The 15,253-nt window shown below is 38.7% G+C and overlaps 1 protein-coding gene across 6 annotated transcripts in view; it reads right to left on the bottom strand.

The window, feature by feature from the left end:
* npl (N-acetylneuraminate pyruvate lyase (dihydrodipicolinate synthase)) overlaps positions 1-15,253 on the bottom strand; it is a 53,443-nt gene that overhangs the window by 8,786 nt on the left and 29,404 nt on the right. For all 6 annotated transcript variants that reach the window (XM_072273985.1, XM_072273986.1, XM_072273987.1 and 3 more), the window contains exons 6-10: positions 14,405-14,480; positions 6,556-6,648; positions 6,333-6,478; positions 3,116-3,162; positions 984-1,068 (exon numbers count right to left, since the gene is read on the bottom strand). In XM_072273985.1, the coding sequence (XP_072130086.1) occupies positions 984-1,068; positions 3,116-3,162; positions 6,333-6,478; positions 6,556-6,648; positions 14,405-14,480 (447 nt within the window). The remainder of the gene's footprint in view (positions 1-983; positions 1,069-3,115; positions 3,163-6,332; positions 6,479-6,555; positions 6,649-14,404; positions 14,481-15,253) is intronic.

The following is a 15,253-nucleotide window of genomic DNA, read 5'->3' on the forward strand; positions in this document are numbered from 1 at the left end:
TGGCAGAGGGGTGTCCTTTTAGAACAGAGATGAGGAATTTCTTTAGCCAGAATGATGAACCTGAGGAATTTGTTGCCATAGGTGGCTGTGGTGGTCAAGTCTTTGGGTACATTTTAGGCAGATGCTGATAGATTCTTGTTTAGTCAGGGCATGAAGGGATATGGGGAGAAAAAGGAAATTGGGATGAAATGGTGGAGTAGACTCGATGGGCCAAATTGCCTATTCTGTTCCTATATCTTACGGACTTATTTAAGTGTAATCTCATTCTAATTTCATTCTTGGAGTTACAGCATCAGTCTAAGTGTCTTATAAAGCATTTTCCAAAGGAGTACAAAATGCAATAAATGATTGTACCTTGTGCATGATCCCAATTTTGGCAGAATATTTGATTACAGTTAGAAATAATGCTAATCAGCAATTTGCAAACCAAAATTCTGCAAAAATCTTAGATAACAATCACAAGTGAGAACAATGGCTACTATCACTCTTCTACAGTTCCTTTGCAGCTTGCTTTTCTGTAGTATTGATCCCATAGAATATGAAAATACCACAGGAAAAACAAACAAGTGCAGAAAAATGGAGATTGAAAGGTTGAAGAATGGGAATTTGAAGACATTTATTTTAAAGGTGGAAATTACAAAGAAGCAACTCAAAAGGATATACCAATTATTAGAAAATTAAAGGGTTATTAAATACAGGGCTTTTAGACTAGAATACTTGAGATGCAACTACAAAACATAATCCAAATCAATTGCTATTGTGTATTGACCTGTCAGCAGCAATAACCTAAATAACATCCAAGCAGGGATTCAAGTCATTTGTATACATCTCACATTTGAAACTGATACAAAGCATCTTTATCTTCCCAGTGCGAGTTTTCTGCTTTTTCATGAATGCTAGAAAATGCAATACTAATGGAAAGAATATAAAAGGGTACTCTTTTTGTGCTAGTAAAAGTAAAATGTTAATGAGATTTAATTTACCTGCCGCTCTCCAGCTAATTTGTAGTCTCCTCTCTCAATATCCATCAGCATTTGGTTATACAACTTCCCAATGTAATTGTATGTGCTAAAGGAAAATGTCACATTAGAATTAGAAACACTGAAAAGTTTAGGTTTTAAATTTTGTTAATTATTCAATAAACAACATTTTAAAAACATCTGTAGGCTTTGTTTCCTTATTGGTTTTCTACTAAAGAATTTATTAAGTTTCCCGAAACCTTAAACCCAAATGCTAATAATGAAAAACAACAAAAAGTAATAGCTCATAACCAAAGGCACCACCTTCGAGGGAATAAATGAATGAAATTTTTTTTCCTCCTCAAAAAAATAACCAAGTGAAAGCCGGATACACAGGCAACAATTGCAGGTTTTACTTCAGTAAGTACTTCAAATGGAAATTGGCAATATTTTTAAGAGAAGAAAAAGCATTTCAGGATACATATTGTATACATTTCTGACATTAAATGTGCCTTTGAAACCTTTTGAAATTTACTGGTTTATGAATAATGCTGAGACACATTTAAGGGTACAATGTGACACAGTGACATAACCTGTGCTCATCAGGATATATTGGTAACATAACACAAAAACATACAAACACTTCCTCAGTTATTGTTGGTTTGCATGTATTTGAGAGAGGTAAGGAAGGAGACTGTGCGAGAGATTGAACATGAAGTAAATGGGGGAGAAAAAGCTGTTTTGTACTCTTCTGCAACTTGAACTAAATGAAGTAGATCCGCCAGTTGAGGAAAGCAATTTTAAAATATTCCTATCTTTTCATTTTAAACAATTAGCCTATAAAATGAAATATTTTATTCACATTTAAAAGCAAAAATGTTTACAAAATGTTTCATTTTAAACAGCAATTTTAGAAATGATTTTTAATGTCTCCAAAGTATTGTTTTGGAGGTCTTATTTAGTTCTGCTCAACTTTAAGGGTGTGACAATCAAGTTGTAGTCAGTAATTTTCCTTTCAAAATTTCATTTAATGGATTGTGAACATCCTAACCATCTCAGGACACTCTCCTACAACCCAAAGAGCCATCAGAACATTTAGGAACTTAACACTAAGAAACTCTTGCTTGTTTTTGCAAACTGCCACTGGGAGAATTACCCAAACTAAGTTGGTACTTGATTGTCAGTGGGCAGCAAGAGACCCAACCACAGAAACATAAACAAAAAAAAAGTAACCATTACTTATGACAATAACCAATTTTAAAATTGCCATAGAAAAGGATCATGTTCTATATGTTGTTTAAAAAATGTGCTTTTACCAATGAACAGTAATCACAGCCTCAGTACTAAACTAACAAATCTAGTTATGTTAATCTGTACAATGTTTTGATTTTGTTTGTAAAGAGCATTCATGTTTACAGGGAAGCTACTGTAGAGAGGGAGTGTAGTTAAATCAACATAATTAAAGTGAGCTCCCAACAAACAAATGAGTAGCACAAGCTAAAAACATGACAGTCTTCCCCAGTAGTTCAAGATGTAGTTAATGCAAGTAGGATTTGCCGGTCGCAAGTCCTGCCCCCAAAAGGGCAAGTAAAAGGAACCCCAAGGCTATAAAAATGTAAAAAGGGCAATTAGTGATAAACGAACAAAAAGTGGAGATTAAAAGTACCAACAGCTAAACCACCTCAATAAATTCCTTGTTCTGCAACATATTAGCAATGTTCCCTACCTTGAACACAATCTCGCATAACCTCACCAACCAAATTACCGCAGTGTAACATCACTAGCACTACATTACCTTAAAGATTCAAAATGGATTACTCATCTTATGAAAGATAACATTTATTCCTTCCTTCAAGAAGAGGCACATAAACAGGTGTACAGATCCAGATATTGGGATGAAAGAGGACATGCTAAAATATATTAAAGGCATAACACACCAAATGCATAATGACAAAAGTAAATTCCTGACTTGTGGCTTGTGGATGCAGGTGGGATGCAATAGCTGAAAATAATGGCACAATTCCCAGAACCTCACAACAAAAGGTGAACTTACCCAGTCACCAAAAACTAATGCCCTATTGATGATTGTAATCAAGCAACTTCATTATTATCACTTTGAAAATATTCATACAAATTTGATGAAAATCAAAGGTTACCTGCCAACAGCTCCAGTTGCTCCCAATACTATTGCAGACAAGAGTATCTGGAGAACAAAACTTCTGGTTATATAAAAAAATTTTAAACTATCAAAGGTTTCCAAATTGCTAGAAGGGAATGGAGAAATGTCAAACCTATTGCACTTGTATATCTGACCTGATTTATAGGACTAAAGGTCCTATATAAAAGTTAACACTAAAAAGCTTGCTCACTCTCGTTCTGCACAATGATTAAAGAGATTTGATGAAGACTCAAGGCAAGTTATTTCATCTTGCAAATACATTTAGAAATAAAAACATTATGGAAAGAAACAAGCAAGGAAGCACAGAAGCATAGTGATTAACAGAACGCTTGACAGTGAAGGTTCAATTCCCACTGCTGCCAGTAAGGAGCTTGGGACTGCATAGGGTTCCTCTGGTTTCCTCCTACAATCCAAAGACACACTGGTTAGTAGGTTAATTTGTCATTGTAAATTGTCCCATGATTTGGCTAGGGTTAAATCAGGGGATGCTGGGCCTTTTCCACATTGTATCTCAATAAATAAAAAAAGTAAATAAGTTTAGAAAACACAAATTTACTCATAATTGGCTATGTTTTCCTTTACCAAAGCATTAAAACACAGACTATTGTTAAATCTAGGGTTTAATTAATGTCCTGTACTAATTTGTTATTTCACTAGTCCTTGAGTGACTAAATTTTAAAACTGTGCAGAAATCAAAAAAATACCCAAGGAATGAGATGTTCAAAAAACCGATAACAAATGAAAGACAGACACATTTACTTAAAGTGTACAACTCAAGGAGAGCTGTAGCAAACTGGAATGGTTTTCTTCTTCCTCCTGGTATGGTCGAGTACTTACGACTTGGATTTGCTCAGGCAAAGAGAATGCCTTTTCCTATCTGCTGGGGTTCACCTTCCATTGTCTTTTAAACCAACGATGCTAATCTGATGGAAAGCTCTTGAATGCACTTTCAATAAATAAAGTAATATTACTGTGCTGGGTTGAGCATCAAGCTAGCAACTGTGCCGCCAAATAAATAAATAAATAAATAAACAGACAAAAATACTAAAGGAACTGCAAGATTGCCACCCGAAGTGCCACAAGGTGCAGAAAGGAACAACACTAACAACATTTAAAGAAACTCTTTGCAAGAAAATAAATGCATCCTTCAAATTACAAGTTGACTTGAAGTATTCTTTGTGAAACATTGATTTGGCATTCATTCTTTTCTCTGAATTTTTATTAAAAGTTTCAAAGTACATTTTATTATCAAAAAATGTACAAGTAACACTCTCTTGAGATTTGTTTGCTTCCAAGCAGTCACAAAGCAGGGAACCTGAAACCTGTAATAACCCAGTTTAAAATAAACAATATCCCATGCGCAGAGAAAAGGGGAAAAAATCATGTAAACAATAGAAGTGAGGAACAACATTCTGAACCAAAATGAGTCCTTAGATCCGAACACAGGAGTAATCGAGAGTAGGCCCAAAGCCTCGATATCAGTTCATCATATTAGCAGGTACAGCTAACAGCAGCCGGAGCAGTCTTCATAGCCTCAGTGCCATGGAGTGAGCAAGCATCATGGGAGAGCGAGCAAGATTGGCCCTCACCTCCGATCCTGACACCCTGTCTTTCCAGTCCATCTGGGCCAATGCTTAAATGGGCCAAACAACATATTGTACCTCGCACTACGACCTGAACACTATTGCAGCAAAAGGCTCTGGGCCTAGACCACACCACCTAGCAACTTGCTCCAGGCACAGATTTCTCCACCCGGTCCGAAGCTGCTCTTGATTTCTCCAAGTTGGCTCAGTGCCCAGATCCAATCTTGCACCCAGGTCAGTTGTATGGGCATCAAAACTCAACAGCCTCAGCTTCTCTCCAAATGACTCACTCCATCTGCGTTTATTCTGCACCGTATCAGCATGGTTCATCCTTTGCCTTCGCTTGCCTCTTCATTGTTTGCAGAGAGAATTCAATCACAATTTATTTTAGAAAAGGCGTTATTAGTAATGTTTAGTCAAATTTCTTGCCTTTTGAACTGCCAGTGAGCTGTTGCACGTGCTCGGTAGCACCATCTTAAACCAGAAGGATATCTTAGGAAGGATATGGATGCCCCCTCTCCACCCCACCCTCCCAAAAACACTTCTCCGAATCAGAATTAGGTTTATTATCACCGGCATGCGTCGTGAAATTTGTTAATTTAGCAGCAGCAGTTCAATGCAATACACACTATAGAAGAAAAATAACAATAAAATAACTAAGTAAATCAATTACAGTATATATATTGTACATATATAGAATATTGAATGTATGGTGATATCCAGAAAGAAGGAGAATCCTATCTGCAGGCTGAGAATAAACAGGGAAGACATAAAACAAGTACAGAACTTTTGCTACTTAGGAAGCTGGGTGACATCAGATGGCAGGTGCGACATGGACATCAAAAGAAGAATAGGGATGGCAAAAGGCACCGTTACGAGAATGAAGAGTATACTGACCAATTCTAAACTAGGCATGACAACCTGCCTCAGGGTACTGAAATGTTACGTTTAACCAGTTTTGTTATATGGTTCAGAATGTTGGACAATATCTAGTAACATGAGGAAACGAATTGTAGCAGCAGAAACGTGGTTTTTGAGGAGGATGCAAGGAATATCTAACGAGGATGTTATGAACAGAGCAAACACAAAAAGAGAAATGATGTATGTGATCATGAAAAGGCAATGCAATTTCATTAGACATGTGATTAGGAAAGAGGAGTTAGAATGCACGGTAATTATGGGAAAGATTGAAGGGAAGAAAGCAAGAGGAAGATAAAGACTAATGATGATGGAGACAGCAGCCAGAGAACTGGAAATGAATGCCAATGAATTGATCCACTTGATCCGAAACAGGAGAGTGTGGGCCATGGCAGTCAAAACTCAAACTGGGCATGGCACCTGATGACGATGATGATAATGATATATATTGAATAGATTAAAAATAGTGAAAAAAACAGAAATAATATATTAAAAAAGTGAGGTAGTGTTCATGAGTTCAGTGTCCATTTAGCAATAGGACAGCAGAGGAGAAGAAGCCATTACTGAATCGTTGTGTGCCTTCAGGCTCATTCTCTTTCTTTCCATTACACACAAATGCCATATTATTATTCCAATAAAAGACTAATGCAACATAAATGAAATGTAATTAATAATCAATTAAAACTTCCATACCTCATCCTTTCCAAACAGAAAGTCAAACTTATCCTTGTAATTGTTAACACACTGACCAAAATCCAACAAGTCACTGCTGGTGAACTTCAACCCCTGGAAGGTTGGAATCTTTCTTTCAATCCCATCTAGCAGATCCACAACATTGACTGCAAGGAAAAAAAGCTCTATTGGATTTTAATTACCATGACAGTTGTGAATTCCAGCTGTACAGTTCAATACTTACAAGATACTCCAGTCATTTCAGGAAGATGGTAATAATAGAAAGGAACACCAGGAGCAGATGATGCCACTTTCTTCAGATACTCCACCAAAGCATCTGAAATAACAAATGTGTTTACCAGCTTTATTCCTGATGAGAACATTGTAAGCCATTGCATTTCACTGTAAAATGTTCTGTAATGTTAAAATATAATAATTTCTTTATTATTGGTAAATTCCCTATTGTTGCTCATGGTAAAATTACTGATAGAACTCCTTGCTGTGGCAAAAGACATCAGGAAAAAACAGAGTGGGAAATTTTATAAAATTGTTTTAAAATTCACATCCATATTAAGTGCAAATGTTAGGAATAAAGTCATTTCAGAAAGGCTGAAATTTTCAAGAATGTGGTTAATTGGTGTTTCTTAGAACAAAAAAAAGATCTTTCCCCTCAAGCTACGTGTGAGAAATCTAGTTACTTGCAGAAAGTCATTTGGATAATTATTTTAATACCATTACTAGAAATTTTCAGTGATATTAAAACAATGGCCAAGATAATTTCTTCAAAATTGGTTTTCAGCCACTCTTGAAAATTCAGTTCTGGCATTCCCAAAATGTTAAGATCTAAGCTCAAAGTACAATTATCCAAGTATATATACTTTATACAACCTTGAGATTAGTCTCCTACAGGCAGCCACAAAACAAAGCAACCCAATAGAACCCATTAAAACAAAGGACCGTCAAACACCCAATGTGCAGAGAGAAAATAAAGCCATTGTGCAATCAATAAAAACAAGGAAATAGCATTCAGATGTGAAGCATCCAAAAGTGAGTCCACAAACATTAAGGCAGGCACAAGTGCAGCAGACTCAGGAGCAGGCCACTGCCTCAGTTCAGCACAGAGCCCAGTAAATGCCATGGAGAAGCAAGCTGAATCAGCCCATCTCTTGGGTGCAGCTCAGACACCCTGATCTTTTCAAACTGGTATTGGGAAAAAATTCCAGGTAATCCTCATCTAAAATTTCCATCTTTAGCTTCACTCCCATCTTCTCCAACGCCCTTTGCAAATCCATCTTGCAAATTCACCTGCTGATTTCCCAATCCAGTTTCCAATGAACCACTGACCACCCAACCTCCCTCTGTGGTCTGCATTTTAGCTGATTTCATCCTCAGGATCATAACCTTCATCATCTGTCCTCAAAATCCTTCAGACTTCTGCCTTTGCAAGCCCCTTTCCAAACCTCCCTTCCTTTTCCCTAAACATTTCAACATATGACTTTACAAATCCATGTACTTGAACTCCTCTTCAGAGTCCCTGTATTCAGGTTAATCTTGACCAATACAAAAATATCACTGACCAAAACTACCTTTGACACCCTTTGTCATTACAATGAATATAACCTATATTTCATTAGTATTCCTAATGCCTACAACCTTTGACACAACTGCCAATACCACTCTCTCTCTCTCAATACCTGTACAACTCTAGTTGCATGTGACCACATTTGCCAGTTCCATTTTTACTCTCCTCAATTTGTAACCAGAGCTACTGCAAAAAGCTTCCCATCCTTTGTGAAAAGCCAACATTTCAGTACCCAAGGATCCATCCTTAACCCTTTCTTTTATACTGATCCTCATGAATTTCAGAGCATATATTTCCTGTTCTGTACTGAAGAAAGTCAATTCCAGTTCATTACCACTAATTTATCACCATTACTGTTCAATATAATGGAGAAGTTTCCCCCACTGGTAAATATTGGGAAGATTAACATCAGCATCTTCTATCCCAGTTAGCAGATTGCTTCCCTTGCAACGGGCTCCACCCCTTGCTCAGCTTCTGCAATTGAACCACACCACACAGAATTAGAAACATAGAAAATAGGTGCAGGAGTAGCCCATTCAGCCCTTTGAGCCTGCACCGCCATTCAGTATGATCATGGCTGATCATCCAACTCAGAACCCTGTACCAGCCTTCCCTCTATACCCCCTGATCCCTTAAGCCACAAGGGCCATATCTAACTCCCTCTTAAATATAGCCAATGAACTGGCCTCAACTGTTTCCTGTGGCAGAGAATTCCACAGATTCATCACTCTCTGTGTGAAGAAGTTTTTCCTCATCTCATTCCTAAAAGGCTTCCCCTTTATCCTCAAACTGTGATCCCTCGTTCTGGACTTCCCCAACATCGGGAACAATCTTCCTGCATCTAGCCTGTCTGATCCCTTTAGGATTTTATACGTTTCAACAAGATTCCCCCTTCAATCTTCTAAATTCCAACGAGTATAAGCCTAGTCGATCCAGTCTCTCATCATATGAAAGTCCTGCCATCCCAGGAATCAATCTGGTGAACCTTCTTTGTACTCCCTCTATGGCAAGAATATCTTTCCTCAGATTAGGGGACCAAAACTGCACACAATACTCCAGGTGTGGTCTCACCAAGACCTTGTACAACTGCAGTAATACCTCCCTGCTCCTGTACTCGAATCCTCTTGCTATGAATGCAAGCATACCATTCGCTTTTTTCACCGCCTACTGTACCTGCACGCCCACTTTCAATGACTGGTGTACAATGACACCCAGGTCTCGTTACACCTCCCCTTTTCCTAATTGGCCACCATTCAGATAATAATCTGTTTTCCTGTTTTTGCCATCAAAGTGGATAATCTCACATTTATCCACATTAAATTGCATCTGCCATGAATTTGCCCACTCACCTAACCTATCCAAGTCACCCTGCATCCTCTTAGCATCCTCCTCACAGCTAACACTGCCGCCCAGCTTCGTGTCATCCGCAAACTTGGAGATGCTGCATTTAATTCCCTCATCTAAGTCATTAATATATATTGTAAACAACTGTGGTCCCAGCACTGAGCCTTGCGGTACCCCACTAGTCACTGCCTGCCATTCTGAAAAGGTCCCGTTTATTCCCACTCTTTGCTTCCTGTCTGCCAACCAATTCCCTATTCACATCAATACCTTACCCCCAATACCATGTGCTTTAAGTTTGCACACTAATCTCCTGTGTGGGACCTTGTCAAAAGCCTTTTGAAAATCCAAATATACCACATCCACTGGTTCTCCCCTATCCACTCTACTAGTTACATCCTCAAAAAATTCTATGAGATTCGTCAGACATGATTTCCCTTTCACAAATCCATACTGACTTTGTCCGATGATTTCACCGCTTTCCAAATGTGCTGTTATCACATCTTTGATAACTGACTCTAGCATTTTTCCCACCACCGATGTTAGGCTAACCGGTCTATAATTCCTCGGTTTCTCTCTCCCTCATTTTTTTAAAAAGCGGGGTTACATTAGCCACCCTCCAATCCTCAGGAACTAGTCCAGAATCTAAAGAGTTTTGAAAAATTATCACTAATGCATCCACTATTTCTTGGGCTACTTCCTTAAGCACTCTGGGATGCAGACTATCTGGCCCTGGGGATTTATCTGCCTTTAATCCCTTCAATTTACCTAACACCACTTCCCTACTAACATGTATTTCCCTCAGTTCCTCCATCTCACTGGACCCTCTGTCCCTAATATTTCCAGAAGATTATTTATGTCCTCCTTAGTGAAGACAGAACTAAAGTAGTTATTCAATTGGTCTGCCATGTCCTTGTTCCCCATAATCAATTCACCTGTTTCTGTCTGTAGGGGACCTTAACCAACCTTTTTCTTTTCACATATCTATAAAAGCTTTTACAGTCAGTTTTTATGTTCCCTGCCAGTTTTCTCTCATAATCTTTATTCCCTTTCCTAATTAAGCCCTTTGTCCTCCTCTGCTGGACTCTGAATTTCTCCCAGCCCTCAGGTGAGCCACTTTTTCTGGCTAATTTGTATGCTTCTTCTTTGGAATTGATACTATCCCTAATTTCCCTTGTCAGCCACGGGTGCACTACCTGATTTATTCTTTTGCCAAACTGGGATGAACAATTGTTGTAGTTCATCCATGCAACCTTTAAATGCTTGCCATTGCATATCCACCGTCAACTCTTTAAGTACCATTTGCCAGTCTATCTTAGCTAATTCACATCTCATACCTTCAAAGTTACCCTTCTTTAAGTTCAGAACCTTTGTTTCTGAATTAACTATGTCACTCTCCATCTTAATGAAGAACTCCACCATATTATGGTCACTCTTACCCAAGGGGCCTCTCACGACAAGATTGCTAATTAACCCTTCCTCATTGCTCAATACCCAGACTAGAATAGTCTGCTCTCTAGTTGGTTCCTCGGCATGTTAGTTCAAAAAACCATCCCGCATACATTCCAAGAAATCCTCTTCCTCAGCACCCTTACCAATTTGGTTCACCCAATCTTTATGTAGACTGAAGTCACCCATTATAACTGCTGTTCCTTTATTGCACGCATTTCTAATTTCCTGTTTAACGCCATCCCCAACCTCACTACTACTGTTAGGTGGCCTGTACACAACTCCCACCAGCATTTTCTGCCCCTTAGTGTTATGCAGCTCTACCCATATCGATCCCACATCCTCCTGGCTAATGTCCTTCCTTTCTATTGCGTTAATCTCCTCTCTAACCAGCAATGCTACATCACTTCCTTTTCTTTCATGTCTATCCCTCCTGAATAATGAATATCCCTGAATGTTGAGCTCCCATCCTTGGTCACCCTGGAGCCATGTCTCTGTGATCCCAACTATATCATATTCATTAATAACAATCTGCACTTTTAATTCATCCACCTTGTTACGAATGCTCCTTGCATTGACACAAAAAGCCTTCAGGCTTGTTTTTACAACACTCTTAGCCCTTATACAATTACGTTGAAAAGTGGCCCTTTTTGATTTTTGCCCTGGATTTGCCAGCCTGCCACTTTTACTTTTCACCTTACTACTTTTTGCTTCTACCCTCATTTTACACCCCTCTGTCTCTCTGCACTTGTTCCCATCCCCCTGTTGTGAACTAACCTCCTCTCTCCTAGTCTCTTTAATTTGATTCCCACCTCCCAACCATTCCAGTTTAAAGTCACTTCAGTAGCCCTCGCAAATCTCTTTAATAGTGTCCTATTACTCTTGATTCAGATCTCACATCCAAGTAATAAGACTGCCCATTTAAATGTAAATAAAATCACTCACATCCACTCTCAGCTCACCAACTGTCATCATTTTCCTTACTACTTTTGTTAACTCTTACCAGCCCACTGCGTTCCAGGCTGGCCTGACCAGTCCTCCGGGCAAACCAGAGTTTATTCAAAACACTTCTTCCTGCATGCTAACTTGCACCAAGCTCTGTTCACCTAGCACCATTATACTGATGACAAAAAAAAACAGTAGAGTTTGTCCCAAGTTCCTTGTCATAATCAGGTTTAACAGTAGTAATTAAACTAATTCACTCGCATCCAGAAGCCTCAGCTAATAATGTGAAGATCTGTTCCAATACCACCACGCAACATGACAAACTCAAATCCTAAAATTATCTGGAAACAAAATAAGAGAACAAAATAGTAAAGGCAGCAAGCGGGAATATTCTGAGGGGTAAAGCAAAAAGCAAAGCAAGACAGCATGGGATATCAAATGAGAAATTATAACAGAAATTGGGAAACAGCGTGAGGGCAAGCCACTGAATACAAGTCTCCCCAGATTAGCAAATATTAGCTAAATGGAAGGTTTCATTTAATCTGATTCTTCATACAGGATTTCAGTCACTACATGAAACGATAGAGAATCCATTTCACTTCTTGAGACAGTCAAATGATGCGATATCAACACTGAAACCCAGCAATTCCATTGAATAAGTACTCAGTAACAGTGATATAGCTGGACTCAATGAGCAATATTTACAAGACAGGTCTGCACTAATTGAATTGGACCAGCCCTGTCTGAATAAGCTGCCCACCTGCTGGATTATGTTGCCACCAGACAATGAGCTGCCATACCAAGAACAACGGGTGCAAGTACTTACCTGGGAATTGGTGTTTGCACATGGCAACCATGTAGGGAGCAATTCCAATTAGGACTGCAGTGACTTTTCATTCTAATGAAGTGCCGGAGATCAACCAGTTGATGGTTGTGGGTCAAAGAACAGCAAACCACCTCCTTTTAGGCTGCCTCGGGAGCACTGGATACACCAATGAAGAGGCTGCATCGGGAGCATCAGATATCTGGTGGCTATTTCCCGCTGGTTAACCATTTCAAATCCAGCCCATTCTCACATATTGATTCATGGCCTCTTCTGCCACGATAATGCCACTCTCAGGTTGGAGAAGCAACACTTTTCTGTCTGGGTCGCCTCCAACCTGATGGTATGAACATCAATTTCTACTACTTCCAGTAAGATCACCCCTCCCCCATCTTCCATTTCCACTCAGGCTCTCCTGTTATCTCTTCACCTGCCAATCACCTTCCCCAGTGCTCTTCCTGCTCTTTCTCCCATAGTCCACTCTCCTCTCCCACCAGATTCTTTCACCAGCTTTTTACACCCATCACCTCCCAGTTTCTTACTTCATCCCCCCCCACCCCCAACCATATGACTTCACCTGTCACCCATCTTGCACACCTTCTCCTCTCCCTTTTTATTCTGGAATGTTCCCCCTTCCTTTCCAGTCCCAATTAAGGATCTCAGCCCGAAACAATGACCATTTATTCTTTCCCACAGATACTGCCTGACTTCTAGCATTTTGTGTGCTGCAGAAATAATTTCTCAACCTTATCTCACTGTATCATTGCCATCAAGCCAAGAGATTTACCCAGTTTCACAAGCATAATCAGTGCCAAGAGTAGCACCAGGTATATACAGAACTGTGATATTGTTTTTACCAAACTGATATGCAGAAAATGCAAAGTAAGCAGCACAGGAAACCGACCACTAATAGAACTTCTTAATCTCAAAATTAACAGTTGTTGTAGCCCAACATACAACTGAGTGATGGTGGACAAACACGGAAGAACAGCCCTTGTGCTCAACGATAGCAAGACCAGTAACCAAATACAATAAACACAGCTGAACCATCTGCAATCACCTTGAACCAGAAATATTAAGAGTTGATCCACCTGTCTCCTCCCAGTATCACTGAAGATGTCCAGTAGCCAACCAAATGAACTCAAAATTTGCCAGCAGAACTCCAAGAATTGCAAACTCCAATACCAAAACAGTCATGGTGACAAGTGTACAGGAAAAGCAGAAACTGCAAACTTCTCACCAAATCGATTACCACAGCCGGATGCCACAATATGGATGAAGATGACTCCTCCCCCCAACAGGAAAATCCTAATTTTAAGACAATTAGGTATTTTTCAACGTAATGGAGTAAAAATTCTGGGACTATATATACATATATAGTCTCAAACTTCATTAAGTTTGCAATGGTTGCTATATAGTCTCAAACTTCATTAAGTTTGCAATGGTTCATCACATCCCTCAAGTATTATCAGGAGAAAAGTTAAATGCTACCTCATCAGCAATTTCCATGTCCCATGAGAAGAATAAACATGCAATCACATGACACCAAAAAGGGTCGGCTGCTGGCCATGATACTCAAAAGCCTTGATTCTCAAGGGCACCGAGGTGAAATGTTGGGGAATTCATTGAGTTCAGGTATGTGCAGCAGGAAAATTTTCCCTTTAGACAAGTAGGAGGTGGAAAGAAATGAAGAGGCTCATTTAATTACGAAACCAGATTCGTATTCTTTACAGTTTTTCCCTCACTCCAAAAATAATGTGGATGCATTCAAATTATATGATTCAATTAGATTTTTACAAATAAAATATTTATAAAGTGCTATTTCAATTATATCATTGTGGGTCCATTGTGCAAAGAAACTAATTTTACATGGATCTACTTTATATCGTACAAGCTGCACAAGGTAGCTACATTTAATATTGCGATTGTGTGGAATAATAACAAATAAACAACCTGCACTTTGAGGCTTGAAAAAGAACGGCGAGATGACAGCTATCCCAGAAGCACTGCACTTGGCAGCATGTTCTGCCTGAAACAACAAAAACAAAACAAACTGAGTTACTTCATTTCAACCCTTGTATGAACTTTAACTACAAAATTATACATTTTTAAGATTAAATATTATACTTTTTTTGAGTACACAGATCCATAATAACAAAACATGGTTAGATAGAAGACATTTTCCCCAGAATAGAACCTTATTTTCTTAAGGCCAAATCTGCTTAAAGTTTCAAAGTGTAACAATTATAGTTTATTATTAACAATTCATTTATGCAGTTTATCAAATCTTGTGCAGTTGTTGCACAAACTGGAAAGAATCACTTTACTTGCTCGAGTCTACTACATGAATAAAGATAAACAGTTGTTGATTTTTTTTTTAAAAACCATGTCAATAATTCTACTCAGTAGAGGTTCCCCTGCCACCCGAAGGTAGAGCGTTCCTATGAAACAGTTCGTAAGCTGAAATGTTGTAAAGCAAAGAAGCAATTACCATTTATTTATTTGGGAAAATTTTGTGAGCGTTCGCAGACCCAAAAATAACCTACCAAATCATGCCAAATAACACATAAAACCTAAAATAACAGTAACAAAGTAAAAGCAGGAATATGATAAATACACAGCCTATATAAAGTAGAAATACTTTTCCACAATCATTGCCGGCACTGTTCTCTGTAGCAAAAATCTCACGTAAGCGCCGTCGGCAGAAAATCTCACGCAAGTGCTGTTGGCAAAAACACGGTGCAAGCACTGTCCAGTAAGCTTTAAACTATGAAGCTGCCAAATCATACCAAATAACACATA

This window comes from Mobula birostris, chromosome 12, assembly GCF_030028105.1.
Source record: "Mobula birostris isolate sMobBir1 chromosome 12, sMobBir1.hap1, whole genome shotgun sequence".
In the NCBI taxonomy this organism is placed as follows: domain Eukaryota; kingdom Metazoa; phylum Chordata; class Chondrichthyes; order Myliobatiformes; family Myliobatidae; genus Mobula; species Mobula birostris.